Raw genomic sequence first — 22202 nt, forward strand, 5'->3', positions numbered from 1 at the left:
TTTCTCCCCATCAGCACCAGCTCCACTATCCATCCCTCTGCTGAAGCCACCAACAGCCAGAAGTCATCTTGATCTTCCTTCTGTGCTTCGTATCTAATCTCTCAGCTACTTTTGTTGGTGACACCTGCACCAATCCTGTATCTGATGCCCCAAGGCCCACACTCTCCCCTGTATCCTCAGCTGTGCATGGCAGGGTTCTCCAGATGCCCTCACCAACTCTTCATTTCTGCCAGGATTGGGGTGGTGGCACCAACAGGAACTGAGATGGTGCAGAGGAAAGCACCTGCCACCGCTGGGTCTGTCCCTACAACAAGGAAGGTGAGGGCCTGTGGGTATGTGTGGTGTCTGTATGTGCCACCTGCACAGCCACTTCTGGCCTGCCTATAGCACCTGCAATGGATACTAGCCTTCAACCTTCATGACCCTCGTGCTCTTCCATTCATTCCTCAGCCCTTTAAACACTTTTGCACCAATTTCTCGTATTAAGCATCATTTGTTAGAATGAACATGGGGGCCAGCATGGCACAATGGGTTGAGCTGCTTTCAGTGGGTTCAAGTCCCAGCTGCTCCACTTCCAATCCAGTTCCCTGCTAATGTACCTGGAGAGCAGCAAAAGGTCCCTATATTTACATGGGAGACCCAGATTGCGTTCGAGGCTCCTGGTTTGGCCCAGCAACCGCCATTGTAGCCGTTTGGGGAGTGAATCAGCAGAGAGATGATCTCTCTCTCCTCCCTCTGGAATTCTTCCTTTAAAATAAATAAATCTTGGGCCTGGCACGATAGCATAGCAGTTAAACTCCTTGCCTTGAATGCACTGGGATCCCATATGGGCGCCAGGTCTAATCCCAGTGGCCTCGCTTCCCATCCAACTCCCTGCTTGTGGCCTGGGAAAGCAGTTGAGGACAGCCCAAGGCCTTGGGACCCTGCACCCACGTGGGAGACGCAGAAGAGGCTCCTGATTCCTGGCTTTGGATCGGCTCAGCTCCAGCCACTGCAGCTGAAGTCCTCGTCTTAAACATGCCGGAATCCCATATGGACACAGGTTCTAATCTCTGCTCTTCATCCCACATTCCTTCTGATGCAGGAGGCAGCAGGTGATGGCTTCAGCACTTGACTCCTTGACTCCTTGACCCTCATGGAGCCCCAGAATTTTGAATTCCTAAAATTCCAAGTGCCCAGCTGATGCAGGCACTTGGAGAATGAAACAGGGAATGACACAGGGTATGAAAGATCATTATACCTTTGCCTTTCAAATAAATATAAAAAAGCCACACGGTTTCATTTGGCTAATATAACTCCCAAATATTCCCAAGTCTGTCCATCTCTACAACATCCACTTTAATCCAAGCCACAACTATCCCATGCTGGGGAGAGCACAGGTGAACGGGCGATATGCTGAGGGGCTGGTATTCTCTGGAGAGTGACCCCTCAAAACATTAAACTCTGGGGGGAACGGGATCCCATCTACTGCTCTTCTGGGTGATGTCAGTTCCCAATGCTGGTTTACTGACCACTTAACGCTCTTAGGATGGGGCCAACTTCCTGGCCTCGCCTTCAGCTCGCTCCATTAGCCTCCTCTCTTTCATTAAAAAAAAAAAAAAAAGGGCCCGGCGCAGTGGTTAAGGTCCTCGCCTTGCACGCCCGGGATCCCATATGGGTGCCGGTTCTATCCCAGCAGCCCAGCTTCCCTTCCAGCTCCCTGCCTGTTGCTCAGGAAAGCAGTCGAGGACGGCCCAAAGCTTTGGGAACCTGCACCCGCGTGGGAGACCTGGAAGAGGCTCCTGGCTTCGGATCAGCATAGCATCGGCCATTGCGCTCACTTGGGGAGTGAATCATCGGACGGAAGATCTTCCTCTCTGTATATCTGCCTTTCCAATAAAAAAAATAATAATAAAAATAAATCTTAAAAAAAAAAAGGCAGGAACCCCCGACAGATAGGGTATTTTATTTGTAAAATCTTGGCCAATTAACTCAAAGATCATCCCATTCCTATCCCAAAAAGAACATCTTTTAGGCTTTCCTCTGCAACCCTTCAGTAAATTCCAATTCTTCTCAGGGCAGTCTCCACAGTGGGAAGACGTGTAACTACCCAGGGAGAGCCATCTGGGAGCCACCAGTGCCCTGGCTGAGGCAGGCTGAGCCGCTGGCGGCTGACAGCCATCTCTCTGCCTCAGCGAGGGCAGAGCTGCAGCTCGGCGTTGAAACAGAGCTGCTGGCAGCGTGTCTCAGCTGAAGGTCAGTGTCTCCACATCTCCAGCTTGGGAGGTGGAGTTGGATGGAGGGGAGAATGTTTTCTTGCCCTCAGCCAGAGCTTTAAAATGCTGCAAGGAAAGAGGAGAGACACACAATTTAGGGGATCATAGGGACCACCACTGTACCACATCTCAAAAAACTCTCTCAGCTGCGACTTTGACCTAACTCTGCTTCCAGGGTCTCTGCAGCACGTGAATTCGCTGATGCAGCAGCTCAGCTGGCTGCCGTGACAGCTAAGCCACTGTTTGGGACCTGCACATCCCACTCCCATCAGAGTATCCGAGTTCAGGCCCTAGCTTTGTCCCTAGCTGCGGCTTCCTGCTTCTGCAACCTGGCCGCTGCACCACCAGGGGGACAGCTAAACGACTCAGGTCCCTGCTACCTCCACAGGAGACACAGATGGGAGTTTTGAGTTCCTGGATTCGGCTTGGCCTATCCCTGGCCACTGTGGTTACCTGGGGCATCAACCAGCAGATGGAAGGTCTCTGTCCATCTGTCTTTCAGCTTCTCCAATAAAAAAAAACTCCATAGAGCCCAGTGCAATAGCATAGTGGTTAAAGTCCTAGCCTTGAATGTGCCGGGATTCCTTATGGGTGCCGGTTCTAATCCCGGCGACCTTGCTTCCCATCCACTCCGTGCCTGTGGCCTGGGAATGCAGTTGAGGACGGCCCAAAGCTTTGGGATCCTGCACCCGTGTGGGAGACCCGGAGGAAGCTCCTGGCTCCTGGCTTCAGATTGGTTCAGCTCCAGCCGTTGCAGCTGCTTGGGGAATGAACCATTGAATGGAAGATCTTCCTCTCTGTTTCTCCCCCTCTCTGTATATCTGACTTTGCAATAAAACTAAATAAAAATTAAAAAAAAAATAACTCCATAAAGATTCAGAAAAGGAGCACTTGTACTTCCTTCCGGCTTCCACTCACGGGGCCGCTTGGTGAGATTTCTCCCAGCTCCCTGAGGCCCACACCTTCCCACCATCCCCTCCGCATCCTCCTCTCCCCCGCCCCTGAGCTGCTCTCCTGGCTGTGGGGAAGGGCAGTGGGGACGGCAGGCAGAGCCGTGCTCTGTCCTTGGAACACCGCCGCTGTAATCCCAGAGGACACCACCGGGACCTCGAGTGCAGCCCAAGTCGACCACTGACTGAGGTCCCACCTGCGAATTCTTGAACTCCGAGTAGAGGGAGAACAGCAGGTGCAGGGACTGAATCCGGCTCTTGTAGACAGGGATGTCCAGGATGGCTGAAATGAAGACAATGTTCCAGAAACAGAACCAAACGCACTCAGGGAGGGGTGAGAGGAGAGTGACGGGACACTTGTGTCTAGGAAGCCAGTCTTCTCCCAGGTAGGCCCCCCAGCCTCACCCCTGAGTGCTGCTAGAGCACAGCGCGCTAACGGGAGGTTGTGAGGCCAGCTGCTCTTTTTGCAGTGCACATGGCCTTTCCAGCCTTACAGGGCAGGGTGGGTGCGGAGGGCAGCATACCACAGATCATGTCGATGTACTCAGCCAGGCTGCAGTCAATCTCCGCCGTGGGCAGGCTCACCTGCAGGGGGCACATCCAAGGCCAGAAAGGGTTTCACCTTGCTGCCGCCAGCCTCATCTCATTCAGGACAGGAGCCTCTGAACTGTGATCCCCAGCCCACGTTCACGTGGAAGCCCAAACCCCTCATACTTCAGAACCATGGCTGTGCCTGCAGGGAAGGTCTCTTCGGAGACAACTGGCCATGAGACCACTCGTCCCATCCGACCGGTGCTCTTACCACAAGAGATCAGGGCAGACACACCCGAAGTGAAAACTGTGTGGAGACAGGGAGGTGGCCAAGAAGAAACCAGCCCTGCCCACAACCTGACCTTGGAATTCCAACTCCAAGATTGCAGGAGAATCCTCTGGGTTGTTTCAGTCACCCCCAGTCTGTGACATTTTGCATAGCAGCCCCTGCCAACTCACACGGCACACAACGCCTGCCCCCAGCCAACCAGGCAGAACTGGTCATGCCCATGAACTACCAAAGTGAAGAGACTGTGTAACTAAAATACATGGTCAGATAGTCCTTCTGTGTGGATCTGTAAAGCAGCAGCGGGTCATGGCCATGCGCTGTGATGTGTTGGGGCTGTGATGCCCTAGGGCTCAGAGACCCCATGAGAACAGGGAAAAGGAACATGACGTCTTACCCAGCTGGTTTAAACAAATCATGTGGCAAGTTTAAAAACCACAGACTTCTTAACAATTTTTCCTTAAAATGAATAAATAAATAATAAAAATAATATTGGCTAATCCTCTGTGAGCGCCAGCTCTTGTCCCAGCAGCTCCACTTCCCAACCAGCTTCCTGCATGTGGCCTAGAAAAGCAGTTGAGGATGGCCCAAAGCCTTGGGACCCTGCACCCGCGTGGGAGACCCAGAAGAAGCTCCTGACTCCAAGATTTGGACCAGCACAGCTCTGACCATTGTGGTTACTTGGGGAGTGAATCAGCAGATAGAAGATCTTTCTCTCTCCATCTCTCCATCTCGCCTCCTCTCTGTAAATCTGCCTTTCCAATAAAAAGTAAAAAATAAATCTTAAAAAAATTAAAAATTAGAGTTTTGCAATTTGTTTTCTTCAATGTAACATGTTGCCGCTATGTCTCAGAAAAACAATTCCAAACATGATTCCCTGGCACAGTCCAATGCGCTAATCACACCGTGGAAGTGTTGTGAAGAAAGAAGTTGTTTCTTCTGTATGCTAACAAAAACTCTGTCTTCATGGAGCTCGCATTTTTTTTTTTCCATTGGAAAGGCGGTTATACAGAGAGGAGAGACAGAGAGGAAGATCTTCCATCCGATGATTCACTCCCCAAGTGAGCGCAACGGGCCGATACTATGCCGATCCGAGGCCAGGAGCCTCTTCCGGGTCTCCCACGTGGGTGCAGGGTCCCAAAGCTTTGGGCTGTCCTCAACTGCTTTCCCAGGCCACAGGCAGGGAGCTGGAAGGGAAGCGGGGCTGCCAGGATTAGAACCGGCGCCCATATGGGATCCCGGGCGTGCAAGGCGAGGACCTTTAACCACTTGCGCCACCGCGCCGGGCCCGAGCTCGCATTTTAACAGGGAGGAAAAGGAAAAAGCCAGTGAGTCATTAGGGATATATAGTGTATCAGGACGTAAGTGGAAGGGGAAGCACCATGGTATAGTAAGCTAAGCTTCTGCCTGCAGTGCCAGTGTCCCATATGGGTGCTAGCTCAAGTCCCAGCTGCTCCATTCCTCATCCGACTCCCTGCAAATGCATTTGGGAAAGAAGAGGAAGACGACCCAAGTCACTGAGCCCTGCCATCCACATGAGAGATCCAGTTGGGGTTTTAGCCTCCTGGCTTTGCCCTAGCCTAGCCCTGGCCATTGCAGGCACCCGAGAGGTGAACTTCATTAAACTTTCTTAATGTGCTTCCAAAACGGGCTTACAATCTTTTATTAAAATTACTCCTGGGTATCTTTTTTAATTTGGGGTTATTATATATGAGACACTAACTTTTTAGAATAACACAGTATCTCCTATGGAAATGACAGAATCTAAATTAATATCGGAAGTACATGTTCACCAAAAAACATGTTATAATGTTCCCCAATTGCACTCTGTGTGATAACCAAAAACTGGAAACTTCCCACATGCCCTCATGGAATGAATAAACCAATTATTATATATTTCAATGATGGGATTCCATATAGAAGTAACAACAAACGAACAATTGCATGGGACAATGCAGAGAAATATCCCAAAATTTTAGGCAAAAGAAGACACAACAGTGTGAGTAAATATAAATAAAATAGGAGCCAGACCATTGCGGCACATTAAGTGAAGCTGCTGCTGCTTGCTAATGTCTGCATCCATGTAGGAGTATGGTGCAGATCCCAGATGCTACACTTCTTTTTTTTTTAAGATTTATTTATTTTTGGGCACAGCACAATAGCGTAATGGTTAAGGTCCTCACCTTGAACACACCAGGATCCCATATGGGTGCCGGTTCTAATCCAAGCAGCTCTACTTCCCATCCAGCTCCCTTCTTGTGGCCTGGGAAAGCAGTCAAGGATGGCCCAAAGTCTTGGGATCCTGCACCCGCGTGGGAGACCTGGAAGAAGTTTCTGACTCCTGGCTTCAGATTGGCTCAGCTCTGGCCATTGCAGCCACTTGGGGAGTAAATCATCGGACGGAAGATCTCCCTGTCTCTCCTTTCTGTACATCTGCTTTTCCAATAAAATAAATAAATCTTAAAAAAAGGAAAAAAGCTAAAAAAAAAAAAAAAACACCCTATTTAAAAAAAAAAGCTGAAAAAACTTAAGAGAAAAATTTAAAAACAAAGAAACTAAAAAACCCTGCAGGCAAATCTAGTCTAAACTGTTAGCAATCAGGATATTGACAACATTAGCAAGTGGGAGCCTGGGGACCCCCAAAGAATCTGGCAGTGTTCTGAGTGCTGATCCAGTGTGCTGCTCACACAGTTTATTCAGCAATGACCTCTTCGTGCTTGGAGTGGTGAAACTGGTAGCAATTCATAACTGTTGAATTATCAAAACCACTTGAGCAAGACCCTCGGAGCATGCCCCACATGAGGGACCTGGGGTAGGTGGGAGACTAAGTGGGGCTTCTCCCTTTATCTCCCCCTTCTTCTGGGTCCCCCATGTGGGTGCAGGGTCCCAAGGATACATGAAGGAAACAATGTAGAAATAATAGTCTTACCCACTTTCCAGTAGCCCTTGAACCTTTTTACCCTAATTAACTAAGTAAGAATATAATTAACAAAATGAAAAAAAAAAAAACAGTGTTTTCAGGCAGCACAAACACACCAATGCATACTTCTTGTGTACATTGCTGTGTATCACATTTTAATTCATATTGTTTCAAAAATTTATTTATCTTTTTGAAAGAGAGGGAGAGACAGAGAAAGAGACATCTTCCATCTGCTGGCTCACTCCCCAGATGGTTGCAAAGGCCGGGGCTGGACCAGGCTGAAGCCAGGAGCTTCTGGGTCTCCCATGTGGGTTGCAATGGCCCAAGGACTTTTGAGCCACCTCCTGTTGCTTCACCCAGGGAGCTGGATGGGACATGGAGCAGCCAGAACAGGAACTGGCCTTACCGCACTAAGCCTCCATGCTGGTCCCTATACTTCCATTTCATAACTGTTCATAACAATGTAGGGACAGGACACTGGCCGCCGGGGAGAAGGCCGCATCCATCTTACCTCCTGCTCCTTTCCACTCACCTTGCCCAAAAGCTCCTCAAATTCTGGGGACCACTCCTGCATCAGTGTGTCGATGTCCGGCATGGGCCTAGGAGAACAGCAGTAAATAGAAAGAGGAAGCCCGGCCTAAGGGCAGCAGCAGCCCCTGCTGGGGGGATGCCGCCGGCATGAAGCTTGTTAGGATTCCAGGAGAACCTAGGCTGAGCAAAACTAATTTCTCCATGGCCCCTGGAGTTTGGAGAAGATAATCCCAGAGACATCAGAATCCTTGTATTTACAATGTGGACCAGCAGTCACACAGGCGCCCAGGACTCAGTCTTTGAGACTCTTCTTGGGCGCTCTGGTTGCAGGTGGCCTGAGTTACCGAGGGCTCCCTCTTACCTGGTGTAGTGCACGATGGCAGGGGGCTTGGAGCGGTGCAACTCACAGATGCTCTCAATCCACGTGTCGATAGCCTTGGGATTCTTTTCTGCATCTTCCAGGCTCTTGACTTTCATATGTTGCTGGGAAAAATGAGGAGAGGACCTGGCTGCCAGGGCTGAAGCAGCTCTCTGGGTTGTAACGGGGTAACTCATGAGGAAGCTGAGGCAACGGGGAAGCTAATGACAGCCGAAGTTAGGCGTGGGGAAGCCTGAAACGTGCTCCAGCAGCCATCGCGGGGCCAATCCACAGGGCAGGGCTGGCACAGGGAAGCACCGTTTCCTGCTGCAAGGAGGGCCAGGACCCACAAGACAGATGCTAACAAGCACTGGAGAGGCTGGCAGTGGGAAAACCAGAGAGCCTCTCCCACAGCTGTTGGCACTACCACAAGGTGTGGCCACTTTGGAAATCAGGCTGGCAGCGCCTCAGACACACTGGTGAGAGCCTGCGGTCCGGCAACCTGCTCTGATGTATATGCGAGAGAAGCAACAACAGGTGCCCATGCAGAATTTGTACTCGGATGTTCACTGCAGCACCGCTAACTGAAGTGGAAGCAGCTGGTGGGTGGACAAAGTGTGGTATAGCCATACAACTGAACCTCACTCGGCCAGAGCCACGGACTAAAGTGGCAGCCACCGCCTGGGCATGCGAGGGTGGAAGGAAGAGGAGTGACTGCATGGAGCGGTTGTGGGGGGCGGTCTGTCTGGAACAAGGACAGTGTTTCTAAGATGGTGACGATGGCTGTGCGGCTCTGTGAACCCACCCAACACTAACAAGCTGCACAACGGAAAGGGAGGGCGATGCAGCATGTGGATTAGATCTCAGATGAAGTGTCGGTAAAAGAAGGTAGGGTTGGCCCAGAGCCCTAACCATCCCTTCAACAGGCGGGAAGCACGGGCACAAATGGCATTGTCGTCATCTCCTCCGGCTGGCGCCTGGGATGGGCCAAATCTTACCGTGATGTTGTGCTGCTTGGAGTTTTCTGTCAACCACAGTGAGAGCACTGTGGGGTCAGACTGCTTTGTAGAAGGTTCATCCAGCACCAACAGGCCAAGGTTGTCAGGCTTTCCATCAGGACGTGGGACCTGGTTAAGCGAAAGGTAAGAAAGCAGAGAAATAGCAGAAGAGGCCGCAACAGGGTCACACCTGCTGCTTCCAATGAGCTCAAGAAGAAAAACTCTTCTAGTTCATATTATTCTCTGTATTCAAAGCATGCTGGGTTAGGGCTGCCATCCCACGTAGGAGCTGGTTTGAGACCTGACTGCTCCACTTCCAATCTAGTTCCTTGCAAATGTGTTTTGGAAAGCAGTAGAAGATGATTCAAGTGCTTGGTTCACTGTACCCATTTGGGAGCCCATGAGGAAAACTCTGGCTCCTGGCTTTGGCACAGCCCCTGCCATTGAGGCTACTTGGGGAGTAAACCAGCAGAAGGAAGTTCTCTACCTCTCCGTATCTCTCCCAATCTCTGTAACTTTGCTTTTTAAATCAAATACAAATATATGATTTTTGGGCCCAGCGCAATAGCATAGCAGCTAAAGTCCTAGCCTTGAACACACCGGGTTCCATATGGGCACTGGTTCTACTCCCGGCAGCCCTGCTTCCCATCCGGCTCCCTGCTTGTGGCCTGGAAGGGCAGCTGAGGATAGCCCAGGGCCTTGGGACTGTGCACCCACATGGGAGGCCCAGAGGAAGGAAGCTTCTGGCTTCAGATCGGCTCAGCTGCAGCTGTTGCAGCCAGTTGGGGAGTGAACCACTGGACAGAAGATCTTCCTCTCTGTCTCTCCTCCTCTCTGTATATCTGCCTTTCCAATAAAAATAAATAAATCTTTAAAAAAAGAAACATATTTTTTTTCTTTAAAAGTATGCTGGGGTCAACATTGGTTCTACAGTGGGTTAAACCACCACTTCATCACCAGCATTCTCTATTTATCCATATGTGAGTGCCAGTTGCTCCATTTCCGACCCAGTTCTCCGCTAACAGACCTTCTAAGGCAGGCGCTGATGGCCCAAGTGTTTGGGCACCAGCCAGCCTGGCCCTGCCCTGGCTGTTATGGCCATGTATAGAGAGTGAACCAGTCAAAGGAAGATATTTCTCTTTCTCCCCCTCTCTCTGATGCTCTGCCTTTCAAATAAATACTAAATACTAGGGAAACAAACAAGTATGCTTATTATCACACTGTACTAAATACAACCTAGGGAAAAAAATACATGATCAACAGGACCCTAAATATAAAGCTAAAACTCAAAATTAGGATATCAATGACAAGGTTTTGACATATAATGAGATAATAAAATATTAACAGTAATGAATATAATTTGGACTAGAGAGCAAGGTTAAGAATCCCAGTGAAATGAGTATATTATCACAGTAGCCAATGCAAGTCCATGAAGTTAGGGGAACTGTTAGAGTAACGGGGGGAGGGCAGAAACATTCAAGGAGCCAGTTCCAGGCCTTTGGTACCTTTAAGAACGCATCAATGTCCCCAACAGCTGGGATGAAATCCGGGATGAAAGGTTTCAGCTTGTGTTCCAGGTCAATGAGCTGGGGTGTGTACCTAGGGGATTGCCAAGAGAGTGGAGAGAGTCAGAGAAAGTCACCTCCTGTTTGGGTGGGAAAATCAGAAGGAGAATGGGTCCATTTCAGATAAGCAGTGGGAAAGGCGGGGCGGGTGGGAGGCCCGGGCTCACCTGCTGATGTACTGGAAGAGTTCCTTAATCTCGGCGGACACTGGCAGGTGCTCATACTCTGCAGGATCGTAGGCCCTGTGGAGAGGGAAAGTCCTACGGTCCAAGGTGTCCAGGGCACAGTGGAGGGGGTGTCCCCAGGGCCACGACCCTGAACCTGGCTTCTGACCTTCCCACATCTGCCCTTCGATGGTGTGAAAGGCAGCCTTAAAGTTGACTATAATTATTTTTCAGTCACCTCTGACAGTGAAGCACAGAGCCACAGAAACTCTAAACTATAATTCTTCTCATGCTAAATGGTAACAAAAACTGTTTCTGCCTTTTTTTTTTAAATGAAAGAATTAATGAGAACATAAAGAAGAAGAAATTTTGATTTCTGACATGAACATACTTTACACTAAGAAAAAAAATTACAGATGGGTTTAACAATGTTTAGCAATGTCAAATCACTGGAAACAAATAAAATATCCAACTTCTGGAAGATGTTAAATTTGTCAAACTGAACTCCACAGAGCTTATCAAGAGCCCTGTGAGGGGCAGGTGTTCGGCCTGATGGCTACAAAACTGATTTGGATACCTACGTTCTGTACGGAATGCCTGGTTCCTGTCTCGCATCCATTCCTGACTCCAGTTTCCTGTTAAGGCACACCCTGAGAGGCAATGGGTGATGGTCCAACTACTTGCCCTGGATCCCAGATTTAACCGGGACCAATCCCCCACACCAGGGGCATTTGAGAAGTGAACTAGCAGATCAAAGTTCTCTGTTTCTCTGCATTTCAAATATATTAACTTCTTTAAAAAGTAAAAGTATAGGGCCTGGCAGCGTGGCCTAGTGGCTAAAGTCCTCGCCTTGAACGCCCCACCAGGATCCCATATGCGCGCCGGTTCTGATCCCAGCAGCTCCACTTCCCATCCAGCTCCCTGCTTGTGGCCTGGGAGAGCAGTTGAGGACGGCCCAAAGCTTTGGGACCCTGCACCCGCGTGGGAGATCGGAAGAGGTTCCTGGTTCCCAGCTTTGTATCGGTGCAGCACTGGCCGTTGTGGCCACTTGAGAAGTGAATCATCGGACAGAAGATCTTCCTCTCTGTCTCTCCTCCTCTCTGTACATCTGCCTTTCCAATAAAAAAATAAAATAAACCTTAAAAAAAAAAAAAACAGTAGTGCATATAGCATTAATTATAATAACAAAGTGAAATAAACGCTGGTAACATATATTGAGTTATGAGGTTATTAAGGTGTTTCTGGTAACACTTCAAAAAAATTGAAGATACTGATGACTTTAAACTTACATTTCCTCCAGCTTGGGGAGTAGCACAGCACAGCAAGCTGCCACCTGCAACCCCAGCATTGGCATCCCAAGTCAGAGTGCTAGTTCAAGTCCTGGCTGTCCCACTTCTATCCAGCCGCGTGCCAACGCTCCCGGGAGGACAGGAGAAGGCAGTCCGAGTCCTTGGGCCCTCTACCCTTTTAGGAGACCTGGATGGAGTTCCAGGCTCCTGGCTCTGAATGGCCTAATCAATGACCAATATGAACCAGCAGATGAAAGGCTTCTCTTTCTTTGAAACAAATAGATTTTAATTGCATTTTCCCAGAATATATTCACAGAAATAGAATACGGTCCTGAAGCAAACTGGGAAGTCAGTCTAGGGTAAACATTTGCTTAATTTACTTAGCACCCGCCTGCCAGGAGATATTCCAAAGTTAACTATATTTTTAAAAAATTTTTTACTAAACTGCTTCATTTAACAACAATGTATGCATATGGGAAATACAATGAAAAGTTTATGTCTTTCTCTCACCTGTCCCCTTGTCGCCAGAGGTTCCTCACTCAAAGTGACTACTAGCGTTAGTTTCCTAGTGTCTTCCAAAGGCGGTTCTGACACTTTGCACACACGGGAACACAGCTCAAACTCCTCCCGACCTTCTCCAAACTGAGCAGTTCCTCACCAGTGCACAGAATGTGGCCACAAACCTTTCAATGACTAGGCAGAATTCTGCTGACTGACCATCATTTATTGAAGCAAGCAATTACCTTGGAAATCGATGAGGCCTTAGAATGCACTTGGAATAAAGCCCAGGGAGGTGAATCTCGACTAAGGCAGCAAGCTGGAATGTTCTCATTGCCCAAGGAAGGTGGGGTTTCCCAAGCACCTATTCCCTGGCTGCCCCTAAAAGTCTGAGCCCAAACCAGAGGCTAAGCACCAGGCTGAGCTTCTCTGCTAAGCACAAACACTTTGGCCCACTGCAAGTGTATTTTCCCTGGCTCGGACCATGAACTACTTGAAGGCAGGTGCCGTCTGGTAGGTTAGCTCAGGAAAGCTCCATCTAGTCCTGAGTCCTCCAGCGTGGCAGACACAAGAGAGACCACGGGCGTGGGGGAGGGTGCTGAGCAGGGGGTTCGCCTCGCAAGGACTGTCCACGCAGGCGCCTTTCCTCACCCTTCCAGAGGGGCACCATGCTCTTCATCATCGTCTGTGTCAGAGTCACTCTCAGAGGAGTCGTCATCGTCGTCGTCGTCATCGTCATTCTCGCTGAAGCCCCGCTGTGAGGTCATCTGGGGGTTGGTCTTCTTCTTCTCCTGAGACAGGGCAGGGGCAGGCAAAGACAGGTCCACAGAGAGAGGAGCTCAACACACCCATGCCCAGGGCTCTTCCGCTCTCGCCAGCGCCCCCAGCCCCGCACCTAGCACCCAACCACCTGCAGACAAGCTGCCACTCGAGAGCCACCTTCTGCCCCGTCAGCTACACACCAAATCCTCCGTTTCTAGACCCACACCACGTGTCTCTGCCTATGGTACCTGTTCCCTAGGCATAGCTCTGCATAGGCTTTATGTAGCCTACTTCAACCCTAAAGCTTAAGGGCTTTCATATAGGACAGCAACGCTCATTAGTTTGAAGGCCTCTGCCATATGGGATGCCAGTTCAAGTCCCAGCTGCCCTACTTCAGATCCAACTCTCTGCTCATGGCCTGGGAAAGTAGTAGAGGATGGCCCAAGTGTTTGGGCCCCTGTAGCCATGTGGGGAGACTAGGAAGAAACTCCTGGCTTCAGACTGCCTAGCTCCGATTGTTGTTTGGGGAGTGAACCAGCAGATAGAAGATCTCTCTCTTAATTTCTCTGTAACTCTGCCTTTCAAATAAACAAATCTTTCTAAAAACAAGCAGGGCCTGACATGATGGCTCAGCAGCTAAATACTCGCCTTGCAAGGGCTGGGTCCCGGATGGGTGCCAGGTCATGTCCTGGCTGCTCCACTTCCCTTCTAGTTCTCTGCTCATAGCCTGGGAAAGCAGTAGAGAGTGACCCAAAGCCTTGAGACCCTGTATCCACATGGGAGACCCGAAAGGAGCTCCCAGCTCTTGGCTTCAGATCAGTTCAGCTTCAGCCATTGAGGCCACTTGGAGAGTAACCCAGTGGACAGAAGGTATTTCTATATCTCATTCCCTCTATAAATCTGACTTTCCAATAAAAATAAACCCTTTTTTTATAAAATGAAACTAGCAAAACAATTATTTAAGGAGAAAATGAACAAAGAGGAAGCAGGGGAGACTTAGAAAGATTTGAATACTCACAGGGGTCAGGGAAGGGGAACCTAGCATTTCATTTGCAGGATAGTTATGAGTAAGCTGCCTGGAATTAGAAAAAGAAAGCCAGCAGTCTTCCCGTGCCTGCCTTCGGACCCACTGAGACAGGGGTCAGGAGTATCCTCTTTGCCTACACGGGGCACCTGGCCTGTCCACATGTCCCTCCCTTCCCCCTAAGGTAAATACAGCGAGTCCCATCTGTCTCAAGCACTCCATGACAACCTACCTTACTGAGCTGATGCCTCTCTCTGTACCATCCCACCCTCTCCAGTCCACGAGAAGAGGGCTGGTGGTGCTTGGGACTTGCGGGGGCAGTTGGAATGGGGTCCGTGTCCTTGCCTCTGTGGCTTGCAGCCTGTGGCATGCCCTCGCTTAGGACCTGAAGGATGACCAATTGGCCCCCTTTAAAGTAGGTTTTGAAAGCTTATAGCATATGGCTTATATTAATGGGGGTTTGTTTCTAGTTTTTATTTTAAAAATTTAATACTTCACTTATGATCAAACAACTACTGGCACATCACAGGATATCAAAAAGTGAACTGGGTTACATTTACCTCTAAGAATATCCAATTTATTATACAGTGGTAAAACTATACTCTAACTTATCTTTAATTTATATGACAAACGTGACACATACTTGCATAATTTATTCAGTGACTATGCCTTATTGCACTACAATTGACAAGAACCTTATACATAATTCTTTCTCGATATCAGATATGCCAAAATGATCTCTTGATTACCCAGGAAACAGTTTTGGCAAAGCAAATTTTTTAGGAATATTGCCAAAACTGGATCAGATCTGCTGGTTCTTGCTACGGTACAAATTGCCAAGCTACATAAGCCTTGGTCCTGACCACACGTTGAAACCAGGAAGAATTTAGGGTGGACACAAAATCAAGAGGCCAATTTACGACACCTACACAGGTACACTTGTAGCTCATCTGCTGCTTAAAAATTGTTCTCTCTGGGCCCAGCACAGTAGCTTAGCAGCTGAAGTCCTCGCTTTGAACACACTGGGATCCTATACGGGTGGCAGTTCTAATCCCAGCAGCCCCCCTTCCCATCCAGCTCCCTGCTTGTGGCCTGGGAAAGCAGTCAAGGATGGCCCAAAGCCTTGGGATCCTGCACCCTCGTGGGAGACCTGGAAGAAGCTCCTGGCTCCTGGCTTCGGATCAGATCAATAATGGCCATTGTGGCCATTTGGGGAGTGAACCAGCAGATGGAAAACCTCTCTCTCTCCTCTTTCTAAAAAATCTGCTTTTCAAATAAAAATAAATTTAAAAATAAAGATTTCAAAATTAAAATCTTATCCACAAAATATTGACAGTATTATATTTGATGACAATGAAAAAATGCTTAGACCAATTAATTCCAAACTTGCTATGGCATAACAATTACCTGAACGGCTTACAGAATACATAAATGTTCTGGCTTTTTTTTTCAGGATTCCGGGAGGGGAGGCAAGATGTGCAATTATAAAAATAATTTCGGGGCCAGCGGCTTGGCCTAGCGGCTAAAGTCCTTGCCTTGGGCGCGCTGGGATCGCATATGGGAGCCAGTTCTGATCCCAGCAGCCCTGCTTCCCTTCCAGCTCCCTGCCTGTGGCCTGGGAAAGCAGTTGAAGACGGCCCAAAGCTTTGGGACCCTGCACCCGTGTGGGATGCCTGGAAGAAGTTCCTGGATCCTGGCTTCAGATCGGCATAGCATCGGCCGTTGCGCTCAGTTGGGGAGTGTATCATTGGACGGAAGATCTTCCTCTCTGTCTTTCCTCTTTGTATATCTGACTTTCCAATAAATAAATAAATCTTAAAAAAAAAAAAAAACATTTCTCAGGCCTGGTGTGGTAGCCTAGTGGCTAAATCCTTACTTTGCACGTGCAGGAATCCAGTATGAGCACCGATTCATATCCTAACTGCTCCACTTCCCAGCCTGCTCTCTGACTGTGGCCTAGGAAAGCAATGGAGGATGGACCAAAGCCTTGGGACCCTGCACCCACGTGGGAGACGTGGAAGAACCTCCTGACTTTGGATCAGCTTAGCTCTGACTGTTGTGATCACCTGGGGAGTAAGTCAGGGGATGAAAGATTTTTCTTTCTGACTCTCCTCTCTGTAAATTTGCCTTTCCAATAAAAATGAATAAATCTTTTCAAAAAGCAAGTTCTCCCGGTGACTCTTATCATCAGTAAATTATGTAGAGCACTGATCCGCAAGATATGAATATCTTAAAAGAAAAAAAAGAAAAGAAATCTGAACCTGGCGTGGTAACCTAAAGTCCTTGCCTTGCATGCACCAGGATCCCATATGGGCACCAGTTCTAATCCCTGTTGCTCCACTTCCCTTCCGGCTCCCTGCTTGTGGCCTGGGAGAGCAGTCGAGGATGGCCCAGAGCCTTGGGACCCTGCACCTGTGTGGGAGACCCACAAGCTCCTGGCTCCTGGCTTCGGATCAGCTCAGCTCCAGCAGTTGTGGCCACTTGGAGCATGACCCAATGGGTTGAGGATCTCTCTCTCTGTATCTCCTTCTCTCTATGTATCCACCTTTCCAATAAAATTTAAAACATATTTTAAACGTCCACTAAGTAACAGGCTTTACCCCTGAAGAACAGACAAATCTCCCAGCACTTGGCCTGCCTTCCTCCAGGAGCCAGGACGATTCCCACCACTGCAGGTGGGAGCGTTCCAGAAAGCACTTACTGTCAAGTTGCCCTCATCTGAAACCAACCACACAAACCCAAAGCCCAAGTGCCCCAGGCGTCGGGAGGCCTAGCTGTACCTTGTTACTTTCCTCTTCATACTCGTCGCTGCTGTTGTCAGCCATGCTCTGGCCGTGGAGCCGGGCAGAATGAAGAAGTCCTTAGAAGACAAGTTTTCCGTTTAGGTTGGTATTGTTCAGATGATTTCTAAGGAGGACTCTTTTTAAAAGGTTTATAATATTTTTAGGGAATAGCATTTCTAAGATCACCTCTCTAAAGGACAGGAGACTGGGAGGAAGGGAGGAATCGGGAATTACTGTTTAATCAGGAGGCAGCTTCCGGTAAGGTGATGAGGGAAGAAATGAAGATTGACATTGGTAATGGTTACACAACACTGTGAATATGCTTAATGGAACTTCATGTCACATTGAAAACAGTAAATTTTGTTGTATATGCTTTATCATAAGAAATGAGTAACAACTCTGTGTCAAGAGTCACATCCATGGGCTAACGCAGTGAATGAGTTAAGCCACGGCTTCAAATGCCAGCATCCCGTATGGAGTACCGGTTCGTCGGTTTGAATCCTGGTTGCTCCACTTCTGATCTAACATTCCTGGCTAAGAGCTTTGGTCTGGCCCAGCCCTGGACACTGTGATACTTTGGCAAATGAGCAATGGAAAATCTCTCACCTTCTATCGCTCTGCCTTTCAAATAAGTGAATCCCTTTTTGCTTTTTGTTAGTCTAATCCAAAGTACCCCTACATCTTCATGATGTCACAATGTCAGTGTCTTGTATTTGCCTTGTATTTCTATCCTTGACTTCCTTACCATAGCCCAACGCGCCATCATCTCAACTCAGCCACAGTTCTTCCAATTGGTTTCCCATACTCATCTTTGCATCTTTCTGTCCTTTCCACACAGTCTTCAAAGCTGTCCACCACGCCTCTCACCTGCCTCTCTAACATGGTCACATGCCACTCTCCCTCATATGGGTCTTTTCCAGGTCCCCGCTCAGGCCTCAGTGCCTCTCCCATTTCACTGGCTCTTTCCTCTTCCTGGCCTGTTTTTCCTCAGTGTCTGGACTCTCATCTTTTAGTCACAAGCATCGTCCTCCTTGGGTCTTTTTTGACCACTCTAATCAGAAATAGCTCACTTTCTTCACCATTCTTTTCATAACAGCCAGCAATTCTTGTTTCCATCATTATGCTTGTCACATTGGCCATTAAGTTTGTTTCTCCCATGTGTCATCTGTCTTCCATGATTCTAAGCAATAGGGCAGCAGGGCCAATGTATCTGTCTTCTGTATCATATACTGTCTGTTAGATAAACCAGCAGTGCCAGGTCCTCTACGGAGATCCACTGAACTTCTGGTTAGGATGCAATTAACATCAGGTACTGAAAGATCTTCAGAACTGAGCAAAACACAATTTCGATGTTAAAAAAAAAAAAAAAGCCCAATCATCACTGCCATAGTGAATTCTTGGCCAACTCTAAGCAAAGCAGTGACACCAAGTAAATGGTGATGAGGGGGTGGGCACTTCAGCCACCTAGGACTCCCATGTCTCATGCTGGATTTTCAGTCCAGGTCCTGGCTACTCTGCTTAGGATCCAGCTTTCTGTGGATGCATCTTGAAGACAAACGATCAGTCAAGTGCTTGGGCTGCAGCTACCACACAGGAGGCCTGGGTACAGGGCTGCACCCCTGGCATCAGCCTGGCCCAGGCGTGGCTGTCATGGGCATTTGGACAGTGAACCAGCAGACAGATCTCTCCTCTGTTTCCTCTCTCTTTCTCTCTCTCTCTCTCTTTAAGCTGTGAGGTTTCCTTCTTAACTACTCAGAAATCAGAAACATCAGCAAGTGAATCTGACTCTAACACCTGTAACCACCATCACTAAATAGAAAATTCTTTTTAAAAATAATACATACATGTTTTATGATGTTTACATAGTTAAGAAGGATGCATGCCCCTGTGGACCACTGATTAGGGCAGAGAAATAGGAACTTCTTGAAGATAACCATGAACCTACCTTCCTCTTCCTTCAGAGACCCACATTCCCTGCCCTCGCCTCCATCCCTCTTACCCTGGCGACCCGGAGTTGGAGTATGAACGCTTGCAACCTCCTCAGAATCGTGGATCTCTAGCCGCTCATCGTAAGTCTGGTTTTCAACAATCTTGGTCTAAGCACAAGGAGAGAGAAAGACTTAACTCACGGGGAATCCTCGGCACTCCACCAGCAGGTGCATCCTGAAAAAGCGCGGGTTCCTCCCTCCTGCCCAAGATACCAGGAGCACCAAAAGTTTTCACCTCCATCCAAGCTTTCGTTAACAGCCGCCTGGCCCCAGGTCAAGCTCTGTCACCCCGATGGAGGGACTCGCTGGGGCGCCTAGCTGAGGAAGAGGCAAATGAGCTGGGAGCATCCACGTGGGCAGCTGCTCCCCCAGAGAGCCAGCACAAGGATACCAAAAAATATTCCTATCTGGGGCTGGAGGGGCAGCTCGGGTCTCAGGTCTGGAAGTGTCCCTGAAGCTGTGGGAGTTTCCCGGAGAAGACCTCAGATTTTTGCTTTTTTGTCTCGGTGCCACCCCTGGACGGGACAGCAGGATGGGGGAGATAGGAGGGAGAGATGGGAGGGTATCCCCAAGAAGAGACTAAGTCCAGCCTCTATGTCCTATTCATCAGACCCTCAAAGCATCACCCCATCTCCACCCCTTCGTCCTCCGATCCAGGAGAGGGAAGCAAGCCGGACAGCGGCTGGCAGGTGGTGGGGTGGGGGAAAGAGCCCAGGAACGGTTAGTTGTCATGGAGATGGGAGGAAGGCGCGAGAAGTTCCCTTAAAGTCCGGAGGGAGGGAGGCGGGCAGCTCCTTCCCCGGGGGTGAATAGGAGTTACCTGTAGCCCCTCTGAATCCGTCTCCCCTATATGGGCAGAACCCCAGCTTAGGGCCGGGGTCTCCAATCTCACGTCAGGCAGATTCTACTTGGAGCCAACAGCCTGTTGTCAGTCGCTAGGCAAAAAAGGCAGGGATCGCGAGATTTGCTTCCATTCTCGTGAGACAGGGATCTCTAGGCACAGGAAGGAGATGGGAGGCGTGGGGTTCAGATGAAGCCTCTCTGGGCCGCCGAGCCGAGGGCTTGTCTATGATTTTACTCGGTGTATCTGTTGCGCCGTCTAGTGGCCATGTGGGGCAGCCATGATTGATTCATGCTCACTCCAGGAGAGTTAGCCCTCCAGCCTGGATAGGCGTTTCCCGCTCGCCTCAATCCAGCCAAGGCGTGGGATCCTTCCAGATCGGTCTAATCAGAATTGAGACGGGCTCGCCCTAGAATATTCCACAACGCCTTGTATCTCCTCCTATAACATTTATTACATTTATGAATATACATAAGCCCCTCCAAAATGTCCTACCACATGAGACATACTTATATTAATATATTATTCCCTGGTTACCTGCCATTCAGCTCAATTCTGTGTCCTCTGTTTGTTTGCTAAAGGCTTTGAGCTTCTTTATGCCAGGGTCTGTGTCTAATTTTCTTAAGAGTGCCACTTCGTTGCAAAACTTAGGCATTCCATGGAGAGGTGGCATTTAGCCTAAGAATTAGGAAGCCTGCATTTCACATAGACAAATGTGGGTCTGATTGCTGGTCGCTGATTTTGGCTTCTAACTCCAGCTTCCTACTGCTGTGTACCCTGGGAGAGAGCAGGGATGGCTCAAGTAGCTGTGCTCTTGCCACTTGGAAGACCAGGCTGAGTACCTGGCTGCTGACTTCAGCCAGGCATCTGCAGGAGCCAGTGGAGGGAGCTCCATTTCTCAAATTTATAAAAAAGTAATTGGGTGCATGAATCAAAGAGTAAGTGATTAAGATGAAAGATGCACATATTTCACTTTTTGAAAAAATGATTTATTATTTATTCAAAAATGTAACACAGAGAGAGGGAGAGATCTTCAATAAGCTAATTCACTGTATGAATAATGGCTGTAAAAACCAGTATTGGGCAGTCTGAAGGTGGAAGCCAAGGAACTTCCTGGCCCATGTTGGTACAGGGGCCCAAGTGCTTGGGTCATCCTCCGCTGCTTTTTCAGGCATGTTAGCAGAGAGCTGGGATGAAAAGTGAATGGCCGGTCCAGCGTGGTGGCTTAGTGGCTAAAGTCCTCATCTTGAACATGCTGGGATCCCATATGGACACTGGTTCTAATCCCAGCAGCTCCACTTCCCATCCAGCTCCCTGATTGTGGCCTGGGAAAGCAGTCAAGGACGGCCCAAAGCTTTGAGACCCTGCACCTGTGTGGGAGACCTGGAGGAAATTTCGGACTCCTGCCTTCGGATCGGCACAGCACCGGCCATTGCAGTCACTTTGGGAGTGAACAATCAGATGTAGGATCTTCCTCTCTGTCTCTCCTCCTCTCTGTATATCTGAGTTTGCAATAAAAATAAAAATAAAAATGCATCTTTAAAAAAAGTGACTGGACACCCAAATGGATGCTGATCCCACAGACAGTAACTTTACCTGCTGTGTCACAGCACCAGCCTCTCTTCTTTAAAGTATGTGTGCTTTTTTTTTTTAAACAGAAATATGGTGTGATGTGTCCTTCCAGACATGAGAACATCTGTGCTTTCATAAGTTTCAATTAGCAAGTACTGGAGAGGTAAGTGATAAGGGTGAGAATGAGGCGGCAGGAAGGGCATGCCAAGGCCGTGGGTTCGGGAGCTGAGCAGCTTGCTTTCAATCCTGGCTTTTCTATGTCCTAGCCGTGAGAACTTTGCTAGATCAATTCTCTTCTGTGTTGCTTGATTTCCTCATGATACAATGAGGATAATAATGGTACCCGCCTCCATGTGAAGATGACAGGCGTGGCTGGTACAGTGTGGTGATTCAGTAAGCTAAGGAACACACAGGAGACACGGAGAGGCCTTATCACGTGATGGACAGAGTTGGGCTTGAGTCCTGGCTCTAGCACTTACTTCCAGGCTTTGTGCTTCATTGCTTTGAGCCTTAGTGCACTCGTCTGGATTGTTGTAAAGGATTAGAAGCAACATGTAAAACACCTGGCGCAAAGTAAGCACTGCATAAAAAAACAGTTCTTGGGGTTGGTGCAGTGAGACAACAGGCCAGTCCTCTCCCTGTTGGTGTCCAGTTCGTGTCCAGGCTGCTCTGCTTCCCAGCCAGCTCCCTGCTTGTGGCCTGGGAAAGCAGCGGAGGATGGCCCAAGGCTTTGGAACCCTGCACCCGCGTGGGCGATCTGGCTCGTGGCTTTGAATCAGCTCAGCTTCAGCCATTGTAGCTATTTGTGGAATAAACCAGGGAATGAAAGATCTCTCTCCTTCTGACTCTCCTCCTCTCTGTAAACCTGCCTTACAAAAAAGAAACCA

General features: G+C 48.8%; 1 protein-coding gene across 5 annotated transcripts; it reads right to left on the reverse strand.

Annotated features, from left to right (window-relative positions):
* Positions 1 to 1929: 1929 nt before the first annotated feature.
* Positions 1930 to 19877, reverse strand: IFT46 (intraflagellar transport 46). 5 transcript variants are annotated; one of them, XM_040977050.1, is made up of 13 exons: positions 19723 to 19877; positions 18914 to 19010; positions 16912 to 16991; positions 14364 to 14516; positions 12997 to 13136; positions 10562 to 10636; positions 10335 to 10428; positions 8830 to 8958; positions 7835 to 7956; positions 7475 to 7541; positions 3730 to 3790; positions 3403 to 3488; positions 1930 to 2321 (listed from the first exon to the last, which is right to left on the reverse strand). In XM_040977050.1, exons 3-13 carry the CDS (start codon positions 16954 to 16956, stop codon positions 2226 to 2228), a joined length of 1068 nt encoding a protein of 355 aa, XP_040832984.1. In that variant the 5' UTR covers positions 16957 to 16991; positions 18914 to 19010; positions 19723 to 19877; the 3' UTR covers positions 1930 to 2225. The 5 variants fall into 5 exon arrangements, with proteins under 5 accessions (XP_040832984.1, XP_040832981.1, XP_040832983.1 ...); XM_040977047.1 differs by lacking the exon at positions 19723 to 19877 and adding an exon at positions 19138 to 19259; XM_040977049.1 differs by lacking the exon at positions 19723 to 19877 and adding an exon at positions 19138 to 19258 and having other exon boundaries at positions 12997 to 13133.
* Between the last annotated feature and the right edge of the window lie 2325 nt (positions 19878 to 22202).

The sequence above is a fragment of the Ochotona curzoniae genome, unplaced genomic scaffold (genome assembly GCF_017591425.1).
Source record: "Ochotona curzoniae isolate NIBS_2020 unplaced genomic scaffold, NIBS_Ocur_1.0 contig_2723, whole genome shotgun sequence".
Taxonomy (NCBI): Eukaryota; Metazoa; Chordata; class Mammalia; order Lagomorpha; family Ochotonidae; genus Ochotona; species Ochotona curzoniae.

Coding starts and splice junctions, on each gene's coding strand:
- IFT46 (XM_040977047.1), bottom strand. Junction 13,137..14,363: donor AGAGGCATCAGCTCAGTAAG/GTAGGTTGTCAT, acceptor GCCCTGTCTCAG/GAGAAGAAGAAGACCAACCC. Junction 10,429..10,561: donor CTCTTCCAGTACATCAGCAG/GTGAGCCCGGGC, acceptor GCAATCCCCTAG/GTACACACCCCAGCTCATTG.